This window comes from Echiichthys vipera, assembly GCF_963691815.1.
Source record: "Echiichthys vipera genome assembly, chromosome: 15".
Lineage (NCBI taxonomy): Eukaryota > Metazoa > Chordata > Actinopteri > Perciformes > Trachinidae > Echiichthys > Echiichthys vipera.
Window position 1 is genome coordinate 24,683,670 of NC_139840.1, and position 18,495 is coordinate 24,702,164.

Here is an 18,495-nt window from a genome sequence, read left to right on the forward strand (position 1 = left end):
TGCAGGTCTGCACGGTGAGGCAGAGGGACCACTGAGTTTGCCTGAATTTCATCACACATGCACTTGGAGTTCATTTTCAAACCTGGATTTTTATTCCTTTACTTGTAAAATGTTTCAAGGGTAAGGACACCTCTACTTCTACTTTTTTTGCATGTACCGTAAAGAAAGCAGAGTAGATTTCACCTGACTTTATTATCCATTCCATTACACCTCAGAGTATCACAATTTCTTCTATGCGCAGCTTTCTTACCTCTAACGCATTTCACTCACAATATAAGCTGCTTTAAATTGATATTCTGAACTTTTTACACCCATATATTATTTATTATGAATGCCTGAAACACAACTTCCATTATGTGACTGGTGTGTCTCCTCAGGTGGTCTCTTGCCCTGCATCTAGTCCCGCTGTGCTGGCTGGCCACTGCCCTCCAGGTTATAGAAGGTAAGATTCATGCTGCTGCGGCTCTTTCCTGACACTGTAACTGTAAAAGAAATATACAGCTTTGGTGAATCCTCCAGAGGAGAGGCTAAAACTGTTTGCCACTGACCCCACAAAAGCTTTATTAGAGGAGCTCTTCCTCATGTGATGATAGCCCCAACAAATCTTTGAATCCCACTAGACAATGTTGTGATCATGCAATAATTGCAATAATAAACTACTAAATTATGGTTGGAACTGAACTGACTGCAAAGTTGAAGCCCATATAGACCATATCTTATCTTATCTAGAATCATCTGACTAAGGTCTAATAATCCTAATGTTATAGCTGCTCATGTGATTGCCTCATAGCAATACAGTCACAGTCATTATGGATGCTGTGATTAGATTTGATCCTGCGAGAGATTAGAATGCGCCGTGAAATAGCAGATTAACATCAACATCAATCATTTGTTTATGGAGATGGAGTTCGCCTGACCTTTATAAGAACATTTTATATTGTGTCACTGAGTTAGATTCCTCATGATGATCTTGTTTGCTTTTTCAAAGGACTGACTGTAACTCTTGAAGAATGTTGGCTTACATGCACATCTTCAGCAACAAACATTAAGACACCGAGGATAATGGCCATTTGATGTGAAGACTGGGCGGAGAAGAACTTTTTTTTCACGATCTTACAGTTACGTAAAGTGAGGGGGGGTTTGGACATTGCGCCGCCACACTTTGATGGTAATGGCAAGAGCATGTATGTAGTAATGAATCACCCTCATGTGTGTATCATACATCAATAAAAGCACAACACTTGATCTATGATCTACATGATCTATAATGATGGAGATAGCATATTGTCAATATTTTAGGGAACCCCAAAATTCATAACTCATGTTTTCAGGGCAGCTCATGTCTTATTAAGTTCACCCTGGTTGAGGATAGACTGCTGAGCAGATCTTCAGTATGAACTTTTTATGGGTGAATGGCTTAAGAGCTTCTCAGCGTGGACCGTGAAAATTGTACCCATCGATTAACAGTCTTTAATGACAATGGCTTGAATTTCACGCCATCCTCTCTTCCCTTACAGACACATTACGAGATCCATAATAAGAGTCTGTCCCCCTTCTATTTCCATTTTCACACCTCTGTCTGCTGCTGTGGTTTCCATTTAGTTACTCCCTGCTGTGAGGCTCCTCTTTTATATACAGCTCTGTAGGAGAGAGATTGTTTGTTTGTTTGGCAATAGACCGAGCTTCCTCTGCTCTCTTTATCCTGTGTGTGTGTGTGTGTGTGTGTGTGTGTGTGTGTGTGTGTGTGTGTGTGTGTGTGTGTGTGTGTGTGTGTGTGTGTGTGTGTGTGTGTGTGTGTGTGTGTGTGTAATGAGGAAGCTGGAAGTGGCATCGAGTCAAACGCTGCACCAGGGTGAGAAATGAAGTGTTTAGTTTGTATGGTAATGGTGTAGAGGGGTTTCATCTGCACTTGCTGCTTGTGTGCTTGAGAACATCAGAGAGGACAGTCTGGGCCGGTTCACACAGAGCTTTAAAGTGGGATGTCGAGACGACATTTGTCCCTGTGCCAGTCTAATGTCAGCATGTGTGAGGATGTGGGTGGGTGAGTTTTGACAATGGATGCCAAAAATAATTTTCTATTTCAAACCTTTACAGAAAGGACCAAGGATTCAGTGTTTGTGCAGGGTTTAGAAGAGTTGTTTATTATTCTCACTGAGCACAGCTCATCACATTGTGGACTGCCATAGGCTTGATGGTTAGAGATACTGTCTTGTGATTATAAAATCATGTTTAAGTCCCCAAATCAGCTTGGAATATCAGAGTCATCCAAGTGTTCCCTTGAGCAAAACTCTATAAAATTGTCATCTCTGTATCTCACTGATTCCTGGACACAATATTCCATCTACATTCCATTCTACGTTCTAATAACTTTACGACAATATTAAGGCCTTGCATGAATCAAATCTCTCACTCAGACACCTTAGAAATGACTGGTACCTTCGATATGAGTGACAGTGGTGTTGTCTATTGGTTCAGACTCAACATACAGTAGGCTGTGTCACACATGTTTTAGTCAGCCCAGTCAATGCCAACATTCGGTGTGAGTGCAGGAACAAGTGTGTCCTACTGTAAATATAATGACACTGTAGCGAAGGGTTATGCTCAAAACAGACTTTTGTTAATACAATGTGGCATGATGCCACAAGACGTGTGGTGTTTGAAGCACTGCCCCTGGGTTTTTGTTTCTATGACAATGATATAGGCTAGGTAGCTAGCTAGCTAGCTTAATGCTACGTTAACAGGGAGAGCTCACTGCATAGCTAACAACAAGCTCACAAGGCATACGGTGATAAAAGCACTCAGCAGCAACATTTAGTGTCCTCTGGAAAAAGATGCTGGTCCAGCACCTTTGCGTGCTCTCGTCATCGGGAACAATTGAAAAAGACGCTGGCGATTAGAAAAAAAATACTGTGTGGACACACGGCGTAATCCAACCATACCGTGACCATATTTTCTTTGCCATCGCCATGATTTTCCCCTAACATTAACCTTACAATACGCCACGTGCAGGCATTGTAGGATGTAAAAAGAAATGTCACTAATCTGGAGCTTTGCAGAGTCATCCAATGTCATTCTGCTGTGGTGATAGGGTTTGTTTTAAGAGAAAAGTTGAAATCCTATCTCATTGGCTATTCTGGAACAACAGCTATGAGCCCAGCTGCAGAGTGGCCCTCAGACTGTTTCCACATGGGTCTGTTGCAAAGCCTCTTTTTCTGTTTTGGTGCTCCATCCATATTGAGTTGGTGTTTTAAAAACCTTTCTGGATATCAATCTGAAATCCCTGGCCTTACATTTAGCCATTCTCCTATTGTTAAGTTGTATTTTTATGGAAAGACAATAATAGCACATACTTTTTACACATTTTTAACATCTTCCTTTAGATTTAGTCGCTGTTTGCATTTCTAGACACACAACTTTATCTGAAAAAGCAAATTTCATCATATTTTTTACAACATTTACAAACTTCAACATGCCCCCCCCCCCCCCCCTCCCCCCATAAAAAGCCTCATATCCCTGCTTCCAGGAACCTTCACTTTCCATTTACCCTTGGTTGAGTTGCTCTGAAAGGGTTCCATGTTTAGCCAATATAAATGATTGTGAGGTGAGCCCAGTAGGAGTCTGTTTTGGATGAGGAGCTCCTCTGTACTTTAAGATGTTGTCACATTATTTTACCGTTAAGATCCACATCAGCAGCCATATTTCGGTTGTTGAAGATCTGCTTTATGAACCCTATTCACCTCTAGAAAACAAGTTCTCTGCCGTCAAAAGCATCATTTTTCAGTTTTACCTAAGCATTTCTAACACTCCCACTCTCTCTCCTCATTTGGTCTGTGATGTTGCTGGAATAAAACTCCCACCAAGCTCCTTTTAGTGTTTTATGAGTCTAAAAACCTGGCAAGCATGAGTGTCATAGAGCTGTATGAAAGAGCCTCTACCTAAACGTCGACAGTATATTAGAGAACTGCCCTCACTGCAGCAGCGTCCTGTCTGGAATGTGCTCATTCAGCCAGAGTGACTTTGATTCGAACACAGTTGGGCACAATGGGCCAACTGTAAAAGGTGTCATTGCTGTATGAGTGTAAAGGTCAGCTCTATGGGATTTTTAATGGGAAAAAAATCAGTCACTGGAAACTTGAAACATAAGAAAGGGTGTTTCTTTTAGGGTCTCAGGACTTTCCGTTGAAAATGGTCGTTGTGTTTTCCATGATGTGATGCCCACTGAGATGATGTAGTCCTACGACTTTGCTTCATGTAACCATATAAAGGAAAAGAGACTGTGGGCAGAAGTCAAATCTGAAGAATGTATTACTGTTGATTGGATGGTTTTTTTTTATATAAAAACTCAGATTTACAGCTCTTACAGTAACGGTTATTTAGAAAAGAAACATTCACTGGTTTTCGGTTGTTGTTGTTTGAGTACACCGTTTCCATAGCTACTGTTTAAAATATGGACCGTGAATCGACTTCATTGTGCATCTGTTCCATAAGTGCTATGCTCTGGGGGCAAGAAACATACAAAAAAGTATTTTACTAAGCAAGAGGATATAAAACGTAAGGTATTTGAGTATTATATTATATATTATAGAGTATTAACATTCTGCTTATGAGCACACTTTAGGACATTTACACAAATCTGTATTGCCTGCTCTACAAGTGAAGAGAACATTGCTACTTAGTAAAACTTGGTGAGTCTTACAGATGTGGGCGTTCAGTTAAGTGCTGCAACTTTTTTTAATTTTCATTAGCAGCTCAATTCATCATTTCTCTATTATTTCCAAAACTTAGTAAATAATTTTCAGATTTAGGAAGCAGAATCCAGCAAATATTTTGTGTTAAAAGTGACTTATTTGAACCTATAATTGAAATCATATTTTTTTAAATGTGTGTGTTTCAACTCACACTCGTCTTTTATAATCTCTGTCAGTATCTTTCTTCTTCTGAGACACGCTAACACCTCTCTACAGATCATTAGTGCTGTCTGTCATGTCGGACTTGTGGTTCCTCAGCTCATAACCCTTCACATCATCTAAACTCTGTCCACTGATAAACCAGTAAAAGTACTGACCTTACTGCAGAACACCAAAGGGAGTTTAGAGAGCTAATGAGATGCTATCAGCCAGCAATCAGATGAAAGACCGTCATGAAATTTGTTTTTATTACTGTGTAAACGAATAGGAGAATCAATTGGAAAACTGAATTTGGTTGAACTATTCCAAGTCTTGCATTGCCAAACCATTGACCAGTGCTGGAGTATGATCTGTCTCCATTTGTTGGCATTCTGGCATTGGGGGATGGACAGATCTGTAATTTCGGTGAACGGTTACTAATCATGTGCCCCTGTACATGTGAATCAAACTAAACAGGGACCCGCTTCTACCCCTTGCTTCCTACCTTCCTATCTTCCTACTTCCGCCGCCTTTGCTCGGACCAAACCCCCATTCGAAACTTGACCTTCTTTTTGCTTCCAACTACACATCTGTAACTTTTGTGACTGCAATTTCATCAAATTTGTGTACAAAACGTAATGCGTTGAAAGTTTGCCTTGTGCATGGGTATCTGACACTCTGCGGGCCGCTGACCAGTCTGCTGTATTTGATGAGTAATGGGCAAGAACTGATTGAAATGAATAACCTAACCTGTGCCTTAACAGGAATACTCATTTCTCTCTGCACGTTAACATGTGTTTTAAGAAGAGGGAATGATTTTCTGTGCCAGAAACCTGTGCACTCAAACATTATTACAATATTACACCTCAGTCTAGTGTTGACTGCACCTGTACGTACGTACGCACAGGAAGTCTCAACAAACAGCCAAACAGAGACACAAACAGAAAAATGCCACACTGCACAGCATTTGACTTCTCCAGATTCGGAACAATGGTGAATTTTGTGGCGCGATTTCAGTGGGTGGACGTCAACAGATGGTACTCTGCCACAGGGACTGTCCGACATGAGATAATATTTTCCTGTCCCATTTCTCTAAAGGTTGTCTCTCATTCCAGGCAGTTGACATCAAATGTGTGAAAGAATACCCCCCTTTACAGTGCCTCCCATGGGTTTCATTAACATTCGTATCGGAGGAGGAGATGAGTCGATGCGAGAAGCTTTGAGAGGTTGTTTGCTCTGAGAACAACACTTGCAGCTGAGCAAACACAACTCAACACCCCCCCCCCCCCCCACACACACACACACACACACACACACACACACACACGCACACACACTGGGAGTCTTAGTGCCCTGCGCCCTATACATGCATAATCAGGTCACAAGCGGATGTAAATAGTCCAGGAACTTGTATCTATGATACCACATTAATGGAGAAATTGACTGACTGGAAATCAGTTCATCTCAAATTATCTCTCTACCATCACTTTAAAATACAATAAATTTAGATTGCTGTTATTACAAAGAATGTTTTTATAATACATGTTACACTTAAAGTGAGCTTGTTTCAGGACACTGTACTGTATGTGATTAAGTTAACAGCATTGCTAGATACCTTTCTTAAATTGTAAGAACTTTTCTGAAACATGTACTAGTTTTTTTATGCACTAAAAGTTCTTGAAAACACCAAAACTGTCAGCCAATGCTTAAAAAATGACAATACTGGGGTGAAAGCCAGGACACTTGATGTAATGGAAACTGTCCCTCTGCAGATGTCCACCTCTGACCTCCTAATAACTCAAAACAATGCATTCTTTATCTCAAAAATGTTGTAGGCCTTACAGTGTGGCATTGAGCGAACTTGTGTGTGTGTGTGTGTGTGTGTGTGTGTGTGTATGTGTGTGTGTGTGTGAGCGTGTGTGTGTGTGTGCGTGCTTGCGTGCTTGCATGCGTGCGTGCGTGTGTGTGTGTGTGTGTGTGTGTGTTCAAAGTCAGAATCTATAGTGTCAGCTGAGTTATTGTCTTAATAACCTGTGGATCGGCAGGCAGCCTGTAGGTCATTAAACCAATCAGCCCATGCTGCATTCACATGCCACTTACCACAAGACGGATTTAAGTTAGTTTTAGGAGTAAAATGAAAGATGGCACCAAACCATCAAATCATAACTGACAGCTGACGTTCATGATATTTAAATGTATCTTAAAGCTGCACTCCTCTAAATGCAATAATAATGCATCTTATCTCATTGTAATCTATATTACAATGGATTAAAGGACTTTGTGCAACAGGAAGCTGTTTTCAGCCCGAAACCTTAAATGAACCTAAGTGCTGGGGTGACCTCTAGCTCACCCTAGAGTGTGTGAGCCCCATGTAGGCTGAATCCTTGCCAGTGGCTCGGGATCAAATCCGACCCGTGGCCCTTTGCTGCACATCATTCCCTCTCTGTATACTGCCTGCTCATCTCCAAACAGACTGCTGGCCGATAAAAATGACCATCTACTGCCACCCAAGATTATTGCGATTGGTTTAAAGAAATACTAACAACCCAGAGGTTTTTTTCCCCTATTCAGAAATGATAAACCAGAGTAGCCTGACCACAACCCAGCACTGACAGCAAGCCTATTTAGTAAATTGGTATATTTATCTCAAGAGTTAGTGGAGACCAAAACAGAGCTCATAGGAGACTGAATATTGGACTAACCTTTGCCAGGTGGCCAGAAACACAAGTAACTTTTTATTTTTTACTATGTAACTTCTGAAAGGAGATTAAAACAGTTAACCCCAAAACAGTTATCTATAAGCACTAAAAGGCACTGTTGCTCAATTTAATACCAATGATACCAATAATCAAGGATTTGCTGCTACAACCTTATTCGGTTGTATGACATGTACCAAATTTTAGCAAAACTTAGATAGCATAGATATTGCTGTAAAACTGACACTACTGGGTCACTACTGGCGTTAAGATTGTTCTCCACTTGTGCAACAGTTGCACTATGTTTTAGGATTCATAAGGATCCTGTAAATGTCAGTTTTTTAAGCTGTTACATTAGATTTTTGGGGGGAATGGAACACGCTAACACATTAGCCTTACTGCACAGATGCCTATACATTTGTTGTGGCTGTGATTGTGGCCAGCTAGCAAATGTAATTCTACTTTTACTCTGCTTTTTGTCTGAAATTACATATGTGACATACTGTATATGACTCAATAGCTGCTCCGCTGTGTTCACAAGCTAGTTGCCAATTCGCTTTATGCTAAAAACAGTTGCTTAAATCGTCAGTAAAATGTCATTCCATTTGTTGTCGAAGTTTTTATAGTAAGATATTATATGATCCCATTGATAAGTATCTCTGGTTTGTACATAACGGTTGAATGCACTTAGGGCGCACTCACACTGTCCATCCGTACCGTGCCCAAGCACCTTTCACGAGTAAAGTCTAGTTCGTTTGACCAGTGTGAGTGCAACCGCCTTGGCGCGGTACGGTTGCCGGCCACGGCCCGTTTGGGAGAGGTGGGCTTTTGTAAAGCATGTTTGCACATGTACGAGCACAAGCGTGCGCATGTGTACGAGCACGAGGCCTGCGGCGGTTCTGACGTCATTTTATGTGCGCCTGTTGGGACATAGAAAAAAGAAGGAGGGACCATGCGCGGACATTTAAAACAATGGCGGCGAAAGGTTCATGTTGGTGTGATGCAGAGGTGGAGTGTTTACTGCAGATTTGGTCGATGAAAATATTCAAAAACAGTCGGACAAGATGCACAAAAACAAGAGGGAGGGGGGGGCAAGCACGGGGTACTATACGGATGGACAGTGTGAGTGCGCCCTTAGAAACCTCCTTCCACAGGGAGGTCAGAGGTCATATATTGGATAACACAGGGAGCTTGTAGGGATTCTTGCTAGAGGACACTTCAGCAGGGTGGATAGTTGACATCACAAATCCTTTAAGTCACCTTGTTAAAGCACAGTCTGTCCACTCACAGATCAAACTATGAAAACCTGTTAATGTGATAATGAAAGGTGGATAAACTGAATTTTCCCTGGACCACATTCTTGACTTGTCTGGTCAGCCGTGTTTCTATCTGAGGCTGTGTTATGTTGGCCCCATGACTTCTCTAATGTAATTGGCAGAATAACTGCCCCAGTCATTATCCAACCTACTGTTAGTGTTGTAGGCTCTTATCAAAAGCACACAGGTCTGAAACTTGATTTAAAGTTAAGATAAACAGGGAGGTTTGTTCGTGCCACTCTCCCCTCGGCGAGATTCCTGATGTGTTTTTGAATGACAGCTCAAACTGCTGCTCCACTGCTAATATTACATGTCCAGCAAGGAGATTTAATAATATGTGCAGCCTATTGTGTGTAATAGTTGTCTGCCATCGGTCAGCTCAGGCCTAGTTTTTAATTTGTTTATTTGATAGCATCAAGCCAGCACAGAGTCCAATGTGCTTTGTCATTCAGCACGATACAATCTAAATTCTACTTACACATGCTCTATTGGTTTTAAAAGGGAACTCTGACTGACAGTGGCACACACACACACATGTTCCCAAATGTGTGGATGAGTTTGTGCACACACATTTTTGTGCACAAACTTCTTCCTGTCTAGAGAGAGACAATATCAAAGTTTGGGTTCAGCATCCATGTCTCTGGTTACTGTGTGTGTGTGTGTGTGTGTGTGTGTGTGTGTGTGTGTGTGTGTGTGTGTGTGTGTGTGTGTGTGTGTGTGTGTGTGTGTGTGTGTGTGTGTGTGTGTGTGTGTGTGTGTGTGTGGCAGGTCAGCTGGGTTAATCCTACCCTAAGGTCAAACGCTTCTTCTGATAACCTCACTTGCCTCCCAAATGTTCTCCTGTTTTCTTTTCTCTTCCTCTTATCTTTCCTCTTTTCTTTTCTTGTCCCATACCAAAGCCCATGTCTGTCTCCTTTTTCTGCTTCGGTCCCTCCTCCCCTTCCTCTGCCCGTCCTCCCCCTCTTTTCCCAAGCTTTAAGATAAATTTGTCACAAACCACTTTAATAGGCAAATGAAAAACTACCCTGTGTCCTAAAAATGAACATCTCCATACAACTAAACTTTGTTCTAAATTGTGTTCTGAGGGAAATGTAGTTTCTGCCAGATTACATGTCCTCATACTAGTGACAGACAAGTGCAGTGAAGGTCCTGTGTTTGTTTGACCCGTCCATCCACCTCCTTACACAGACTTTTGCAGACTTTGATCCGAACATGGATGGATTACTGAGCGGGCCTACCGGGCCAGGGGCCTATAAAGTGAGGGACCCTGACTCATAAAATATAGCTGAAAAAACACACAAAATGATAACAAAGAGATGTTAAACTACTACATTCATACACAAAACAACCAATAAGACAATAAAGACAAAAAATTACATAGGGATAATGATATAGGGATGCAAACGACCACAAAGAGATGTTTAATGACTGAAAGTAGATTCAAAACTACCACAAAGAGCCAAAAATGCCAACAAATTGACGCAAAATGATTAAAAATAGATGTAAAATGACCACAGAGAGAAACAAAACAACAACAGAATCTTAAAACGATTAAAAATAGATGCAAAACAATTACAAAGACATACAAAACAACTAAAAGTGGATGTAAAATGACCTTTAAAAGAAACAAAATGACCACCTAGAAAACTGTCAACTACTACTAAATGACGGAAGAACTGATGGAGACTGATTGATTATAACTGCTGCACCGCCACCTTTGCCTGCAGGTAGTCCCTTTGTCTTCGCTGAGGTTGGAGGTTGAGCCAGAGGTTCAAAGAGTGTGAGAGAGTGTGTGCGTGTGCGTGTATGTGTCTGTGTGAGTGTGAGTGTGCGAGTCTGTGTGAGTGTGTGTGTTTGTCTTTCATTGTGTGTGTGTCGCGTCGAACATCTTCTCTGACATTCCAGACATTTTTTTCCTCTCCCACCTGCCGTCGTGGACACAAAGGGGATCGGATCAGACAGACAGGTCCCGTCCCACTCATGCAATCACCACTGAAGCTTAACGGTGTGCAGAGCCACCGCTAGAACGTGCTGCTGCCCCTCAGTGATGTAGCTGTACATTACAAGTTGCCGAAACTTGAGATTTCCATTTGACAAATCATACTGTGAACTCATTTTTGGCAATGCTCTGAATGACGGTTGCGTGTTTTCGCCGTGTTTTAAGTGACTTACTTTGTGGCCTTTGCATTAAACAGAAAATGCATTTCTATTATAAAAAAGAAAAGGCCAAAAAAACGTTATTATGTCACAAAATTGTACGAAAAACATCAGATATGCTTTTATGAAGGCTCTATAATTAGACAACTTATATGAGTGATAAAAAATGTATACAGAATACTGGGTTAGATTGTCTTTTAATTTATCACAATAATTTAAGCCAGGCGAAAGAGGGTGGAGAAAACTATTTTAATAAGATTTGGGTTGGTGGAAGTGTTAAGAAGCACCACTTTGGTCCCTCTGTAAAGGATCCTCACATTTTCATTAAAATGTCTATTAAATGTCTTTAATTATTGGTTACGATCTTCTTTATCACACAAACACAGAATAATACACATTATATTGTTTTTACTTTACTGACCTCTTCCTTGGTACATGTGCTTGATTTGTGTCCCCAAAAGTAAAAGAATTATAAGCCATAATTCTTTTGAAAAAATGATTTTATTGGCCATGTTAAACTCTAACTGATTAAACATTTATATTAGGAAGACAAATAGTTAGGTTTTTTTTTGTTTTGTTTTGACCATTTCATAATTCCATCAAATCATTTCCCGCCCTTTCAGTTTGTAGTTTCTCACTTTCCTAAACATAAAAAAGACTACAACTCCATTGAGACCATTTTCAGGAAGTGGCATCATTTGTTTGCAGGAGAAATAGAGTAAAGCAGGGTGAGCGTGCACCTTTATTCCAGTCGTTTTCCTCCATGCCTCGTGATGTTAATCTGTTTGTCACGCTTAAGTATGAGGAAAGTTGGTCTGATTTGATTTAGTTCTAAAAGTTTGCTTTATGTGTGGAGGCTAAGCTTCCACCCTGTCAGGTCTACACACTGGGATTGGCTAATATGCTAATATGATTGGCTAATATTTTCTGCAGTCTAACCTTTATTCCTCTTGGCATCAGTCACACAGATCACACCACATCACAGCCATGTGTTTGCAGTATTTTCCCGAAGCAACCACTGATGTACTCCCTTTTTTACATGGTTATGGTTTTTGCTGCATATCAGTGACTTTATTGGATTCATTGTGTGACAAAATGCAGATAATGACTCACCACTCCATATGAGGATCATGTTAGTCTTTAAAGGATAAAAACAGCCTTTCTTGGCTTGTTTTCCCAATCAGAGCTTATAAATGTACTCCAGCATTTCCTGACTAAACACGGCCCAGAAGTATGAAATGAAGACACATCATAGGAGGAGCAGAAGTGGGAGGTGCATGAGAAAAACATCTTTGCAACACAGGTTTCATTGACTACTTGCCTAGTGGCTACAGTGTGCATGTGTGTGAGTGTCTGAAAATGTGCATATGTGGTTTATACCGTTACGTGAGAACAGGTCCTCTCTGTTGACCTTCGCAGCCCGCCCACACACACACTTCTGCTGCAGGGTTTGGTTAAGAGGATGTGTCAATCAAACCTACTGGGGAATAGTAAAATATAATATACAGGCATACATAAAGGCAAAAACAAACACAAAAAGCCCCTTTAAGTGGCACAGATGATCTTGAGAAGATGAAAGATGAATTCATTAATCACTAAAACCATTGTTTGCATCTGTATTGCCCATTAAATGAGTTCCTGTGTTGTTCTGGCACAAAAACGCCGGCCACTGAGCCAAAACCTCTTTCGCTCTAATTGGCAGAGTGGACCAACTCGTACACTCCGTCACACACGTAGGACTTGTAAACAAAACAGGAATTACGTTAACTCTTTCTGAGGGGACAGCTTTGACGGACATGAGCATCTTTGAGCTGGACAGCTGGGCAGACTGTTCCAGAAATGTTGCCAGCATGTAGAGTAGTTAGTCGTTGTTTAATCCCCCATTTGGCACAGATGCCGTCTATGGGTAAATTATAATCTTAAACAAGTGGAATATTTTAACATAGTTGTTCCCATCAGGTAATGTTTTAATTTCAACTGTTTTAATTTCAACGTGGATGTTATGTAACACTATTACTTGGTTAAACAATTTGACATTGTTGCAACTATTTATTCATACGAGACGGTGATCCTGGAAATGTCTACGTTCAGGTTAGGTTTCTTAGTTGTCTTTGTTTTTCAGTAGGTTTGGTCAAGTTTGCATTGATATTACTATCACCATGCATCACTTTTATTATTTTTCTTTCTTTTGAAACTTGTACTCTCAGTCCCAGCGTGTGCATGGTTTAGTTTATTGGATATTGTGATAAGAAATATACTAAAGTCTCACATCGATTTGTAATTCTATTTATTTTCCTCCCTAAAAAACGCATTTATATACCAAATCATAATTTCTATTTTTAATATTAGCTGAGCTACTATTTGTCATGTACCCCCTTTTAGACTTCATTTATAAGTAAATTATTTTTTATTTCTTTAATCATTTTTAATATGCTTTAAAAAAACAGATGTGATGTGCACTCTTGTCCTGTAACTTACTTTGATTTGGTAGTGTTCCCTCCAGAAGGTGCATTATTTTGTTTGACCACTAGATGCAGCCAGAGTTCTAGTATGTGTGAACAAGACTTCCTTACAGGTTCTTCTTCATAACTTCTATATATTCATTCATTCATTCATCTTCAACCGATTGTCCCTGTCGGGGTTGCGGGGAGCTGGGGCCGATCCCAGCTGACATCCGCCGTGAGGCGGGGTACACCCTGGATGGGACGCCAGTCTATCGCAGGGCACATAGAGACGAACAGAGACAGACAACCATTCACAACTACGGGCAATTTTAGAGTCATCAATCAACCTAACACGTGCATGTCTTTGGACTGTGGGAGGAAACCGGAGGACCCGTAGAAAACCCACGCAGACACGGGGAGAACATGCAAACTCCACACAGAAGGGCCCCAGCCAGGATTTGAACCACTAACCCTCCTGCTGTGAGGTGACAGTGCTAACTGTGTCTCCTCATTTGTGCTGATTCTGAATCCTTTGGCTTAAGTAATATTAAGCTGATGTGCAAATATATTCTGTGAAAAAATACTGACAATCTAATAACTGCATGGAACTCAGATATATGACATCCAATTATTATTTTTAAACTGCAGTGTTGTCTGCTCCGGAAGCCACTTTAACGGTTATTTATGTGAATAAATTCATAGGATCACCGTGCAACTGGCTTTGACAGTAAACCAATTAGAGTTTATTGTTAGGGCGGTTGCTAGGTAGAGCGGGAAGTGAGATAGAGGTGAAGGGTGAAGGGGTTACTCTTCCTGGAATCCAGAGGCCCTAAATAGGGTCACCATGTATAGGAAAAAGAGGATCCAAAAACACTCATATGAATGAGCCAGCTATTCACATGGAAGTGGACACTTTCTTTTTGTTATTTGTTGACACCATACTACCTAATAGAGTCCATGTTAACATGTTACATCCTTTTCATTTGATTCTTACCCTTGAATACGTCCATTGGTCCTAGTATAGTTTAAGTTTATGTTTTGCACAGCACCATTGAAACATCACTTGCGTACTGCAGCTGTCCCCTCCCGGCTCCACCCTCCACCCATCCAAATACGGTCACTTCTGGCTCCAAAATACAGCCATGTCTAGATGGTAACCCTAGATTTGCCAAAAGTTGCAAGAACTCTCGCAAGACTCCTACACTTACCTTAAACATTCAAGTTCAATGCTTCACCTTAACCATTCAAGGTTCATACTTAACCATCTAACCTTAACCATTCAAGGTTCATACCTAACCATCTAACCTTAACCATTCAAGGTTCATACCTAACCATCTAACCTTAACCATTCAAGGTTAATACCTAACCATCTAAGATTAACCATTCAAGGTTCATACCTAACCATCTAACCTTAACCATTCAAGGTTAATACCTAACTATCTAAGCTTAACCATTGGAGGTTAGTGCCTTAACCATATCGCAATACTTTCACAGATCTTGGGTTACCATACAACCCTAAAATACCAATATGGCGATGGCCAAATGACAATCTCCTGGCTTCAAAACGATAGTCCACAAACCAAATGGTTGACATTACAGAAAAGATCGTATGAGATCACCTTGTCTTAACAGGGATCAGAGGAGAGTCAGTGGCTGTACGTGGTGCCAGGTCCCCCTATGATGGAGTGTCAGAGATGTAGCTTCGTGAGACCATCCGGATCTCGTAAGCTCCATTGTATTTTGATCGCAGTTCAGTCTGGTGAGTGTTCCCCAATGAGAAGCGACCGTTCACTGGTGGCTTCCAAGGATGAGATGAGCGCAGCTATCGAGCAAGCCGCTCACGCTTTTTTCTCTTGGATCCTTTTGTTGGAATATGAACCGGACACCTGAAATTGTGTTATTATCTGTAAATTTCCGTTCACAAACAACAAATATCCTTTACGAGTACGTTGTCATACAATCAGTATTTTTGCCCCATCCCAAAAGATCTCCAAATGAGAGTTCCCAGATGGATATGATGAGACGATGCGAATCATGCGAATCAATCCATCTGGCGGAGTCAGGAATCAGAGTTGCCCCCCTGTCTCTCTTCCTGACCCCTTCCAACTCATCCTTACCCCGTCCCATTCCACACCCTCTTACCCTTAGCTAATCCATGACTAATCAAGCTTCTCCCCCTGAGGGGTCTCCTACCTCACCCTCTCTTTAAGTCTTAAACCTATCATCTGCTCCATTAGAGACCACCCCACCCTTTTCCTCCTCCACAACTGTTTATGTTAGTGTGCTCGGACCAGCATGGCTCCCAGGCTCTGATCAAATTTATCGAGATACAACCAACAAGCCCCAGGTAGAGTTAGGAGGGGGGAGAACAATGGAGTCGCAGAGATGAGAACAAGTAGTGGGTGAAGTGTGTTGATGAGGAGTGCGACACACAGCGAGAAAAAAAAAAAAAGTACATCAGTCAGTGTTTCCAACCCTAAGGGTCCTCAATGTGCATAGGTTATGAAAAATCTCTGATATCTTTGGATGCATATTTTTTGTTTCGTGCAGTAACCATTTATTAGTATGCACGGTCAACAAGTCGTTATAATTCCCCATAGAGCTGAACAGCCTGCAAAACAAAAACGATGTGTGTGTGCAGTCAACAGGCCTTGAGCTGAGAAAAGTGGGCCATGGCTGATCTTTTTGCCATCAACAGCCAATCAGATTTCCTTTCACACACACACTCAGTAAATACCAACCCAATGACCAAGTCAACTGCTCTGTGGATAGCAGTGTTACACATGCATTGTGTGAGATGCTCTTCTGGTTTTAATTTCGCAAAAAGGGATTTAAAACAGCCAGTCAGGAATGTTTGATGTTGAACTATTAAGCTTAACTAAAACAATCAATGTTATCCATTAAACATAGTGACGGATATACCACACATGCAAAGTAAAGCAGTTGTGCTAATGTTGATCGTCTGTCCCCTTGCACCCATAAACCCTTGCATTTTGAGGTCGCACGTTAACCCCAAACACACTTAGTGTTGTCTTCCTGAAAAAGAATTGTAGTATTAAAACGAAGTGTATCAGAACATTCTGAATGTGACCACGCCGTCCCTCATCCTGCACCTCACCATACATTTAGAGAGGCACAATACGACAGAACAGGCATCCCTTTGTCATCAGCAACACAGGGCCTCTACCCCTCTCTGCCTGATCAGTGAGCTGCAGCCGAGAGAAAGTCCACACTCTATAAATGCTTCCATTCAACCTTGTTTATTTTTTTTTTTCATTTTTGATCTTAATTTAAGTCAGGTGACTTTTAAAGGTGTTAACTGTTAGGCTATATTTTTGAGTCATCTGCTTTTAATAGTAAATGTTCTTAAATCAGGGCCTAAAACGTAGGTAACTTTAATTCAGTTTAGTACAGTTTAATTTGATTATTTTCACTTTTTCACACATGAAGCAATGTTGACTTAAGATTTTAGTGCAGGCTTATGATGGAGATGAACCTTAATCTAGTCTTGACTTAGCGGTTTGAGCCAGACAGGAGTTAATTCTTCAATTTTAAGGGGAGAAAAATACAGACAAAATGTCCTTTTTTTAATGCACTGGTCAATTTTGAGGTTATCCCTCCATAACATGTCTTCTTTAAGACTAGTGGAGCCAGAAATCTCCACTTCAACATCAAACACTTACAGACTCCAGACTTTCTTGTGTCATTCCTATCTATATTCTGAAGGGTTTTACAGAGGATATTGTTTATATATCAATCATAGCCTGTTTTATGTAACATTTTAATGAGAGTATTGATAGTAAGTTGTGATTTATGGAGATGGTGATATCTATTAGTTAGAAATGTACTCTATTCCCCTATAGTGTCTCCCTTTAAACTGACAGATGAAGCTAAGGGTGCACTCACACTTGGCTCAGATGATCCGTGCCGTGCTTCAGTGTGATTGTCCCCCCTCCCTCTTCCCCCGAGGCCCAGGCCCGCTTGCACTCACATTACTTGGAATGATCCGGGCCTCAGCTCGATTGCCCTTTACTTATAGACATCACTAAATATTTTTATCTGACCAAATCTGCAGCAAACACTCCACCTCCATCAGACCACCGCGAACCCTTCAGCAGCATCTTATTAAAAGTCCGCCGCCGGGAACATTCGTGTATAAATAGTCTCAGGACCGCCATCAATGCTCATGCTCGTACACGTGTGCACGCTCGTGCTTGTACATGTGTTTCCGTGCTTTACTGAAACCCACCTCTCTCAACCGGGCCATGGCCGGTAAGTGTGACGAACAGACGAACTAGACTTTAGCCCTGAATCGTGCTTGGGCACGGTACGAATAGTGAGTGTGAGTAGGTCCTAATTTTATAAAGGTATGGATAGAGGCTGCACAATCATGCATGATACATATACATAACAAGTCAAAATGTAAGAATATCTTCCTGTCTTTTTATGTACATGTTGTCCTTCGCCCCCTAAGTCTGCATTCCGAACACGAGAACCTTTTTCTACTTGAACACTAGTGATAAATTCGGCGCAAAGAGTTATTTTTTTGTTTTTTGTTATTTCTTTCCCACACTATTCTAAATGTGCCGTGTAGCTAAAAAAAGTATTCTATGTCCCATAAAAGATGAGGAGGGAATGATACACCCCCCCCCCCCCCCCCATTGTCCCCCCCCCCTTTTGTCCTTATGAAGAAATCTTCCTCCTAATGCCTGTGCAGTGTTTTCTGGACTTATTTATTTTGTAATCTCAAAACAAGCCTCAACATTAGTAGTGACCTAGTATATGAACATTTAGATGTCAAGATGTGGTCTCTTTTTAAATGAATCATACTGTTTTCCTTTCTATATTTCTGCTGTATTGGAAACATTGTGAATGATGCACCTTATCATAAATATGTGTGTATTAGAACTAACACAGATGTGGCGTGAGGGGTGGGCCGAGAGACCACAAGTATGACCCAGAGAACACACAAACACACACACACACACACACACAC

The 18,495-nt window shown here is 41.1% G+C and overlaps 1 protein-coding gene across 4 annotated transcripts in view; it reads left to right on the forward strand.

Moving 5' to 3' along the window:
- col15a1b (collagen, type XV, alpha 1b) overlaps positions 1–18,495 on the forward strand; it is a 55,638-nt gene continuing 37,143 nt past the window's right edge. For all 4 annotated transcript variants that reach the window (XM_083929111.1, XM_083929110.1, XM_083929109.1 and 1 more), the window contains exons 1-2: positions 1–120; positions 378–442. In XM_083929111.1, coding sequence (XP_083785237.1) covers positions 110–120; positions 378–442 — 76 coding nt within the window. In that variant the 5' untranslated portion in view covers positions 1–109. The remainder of the gene's footprint in view (positions 121–377; positions 443–18,495) is intronic.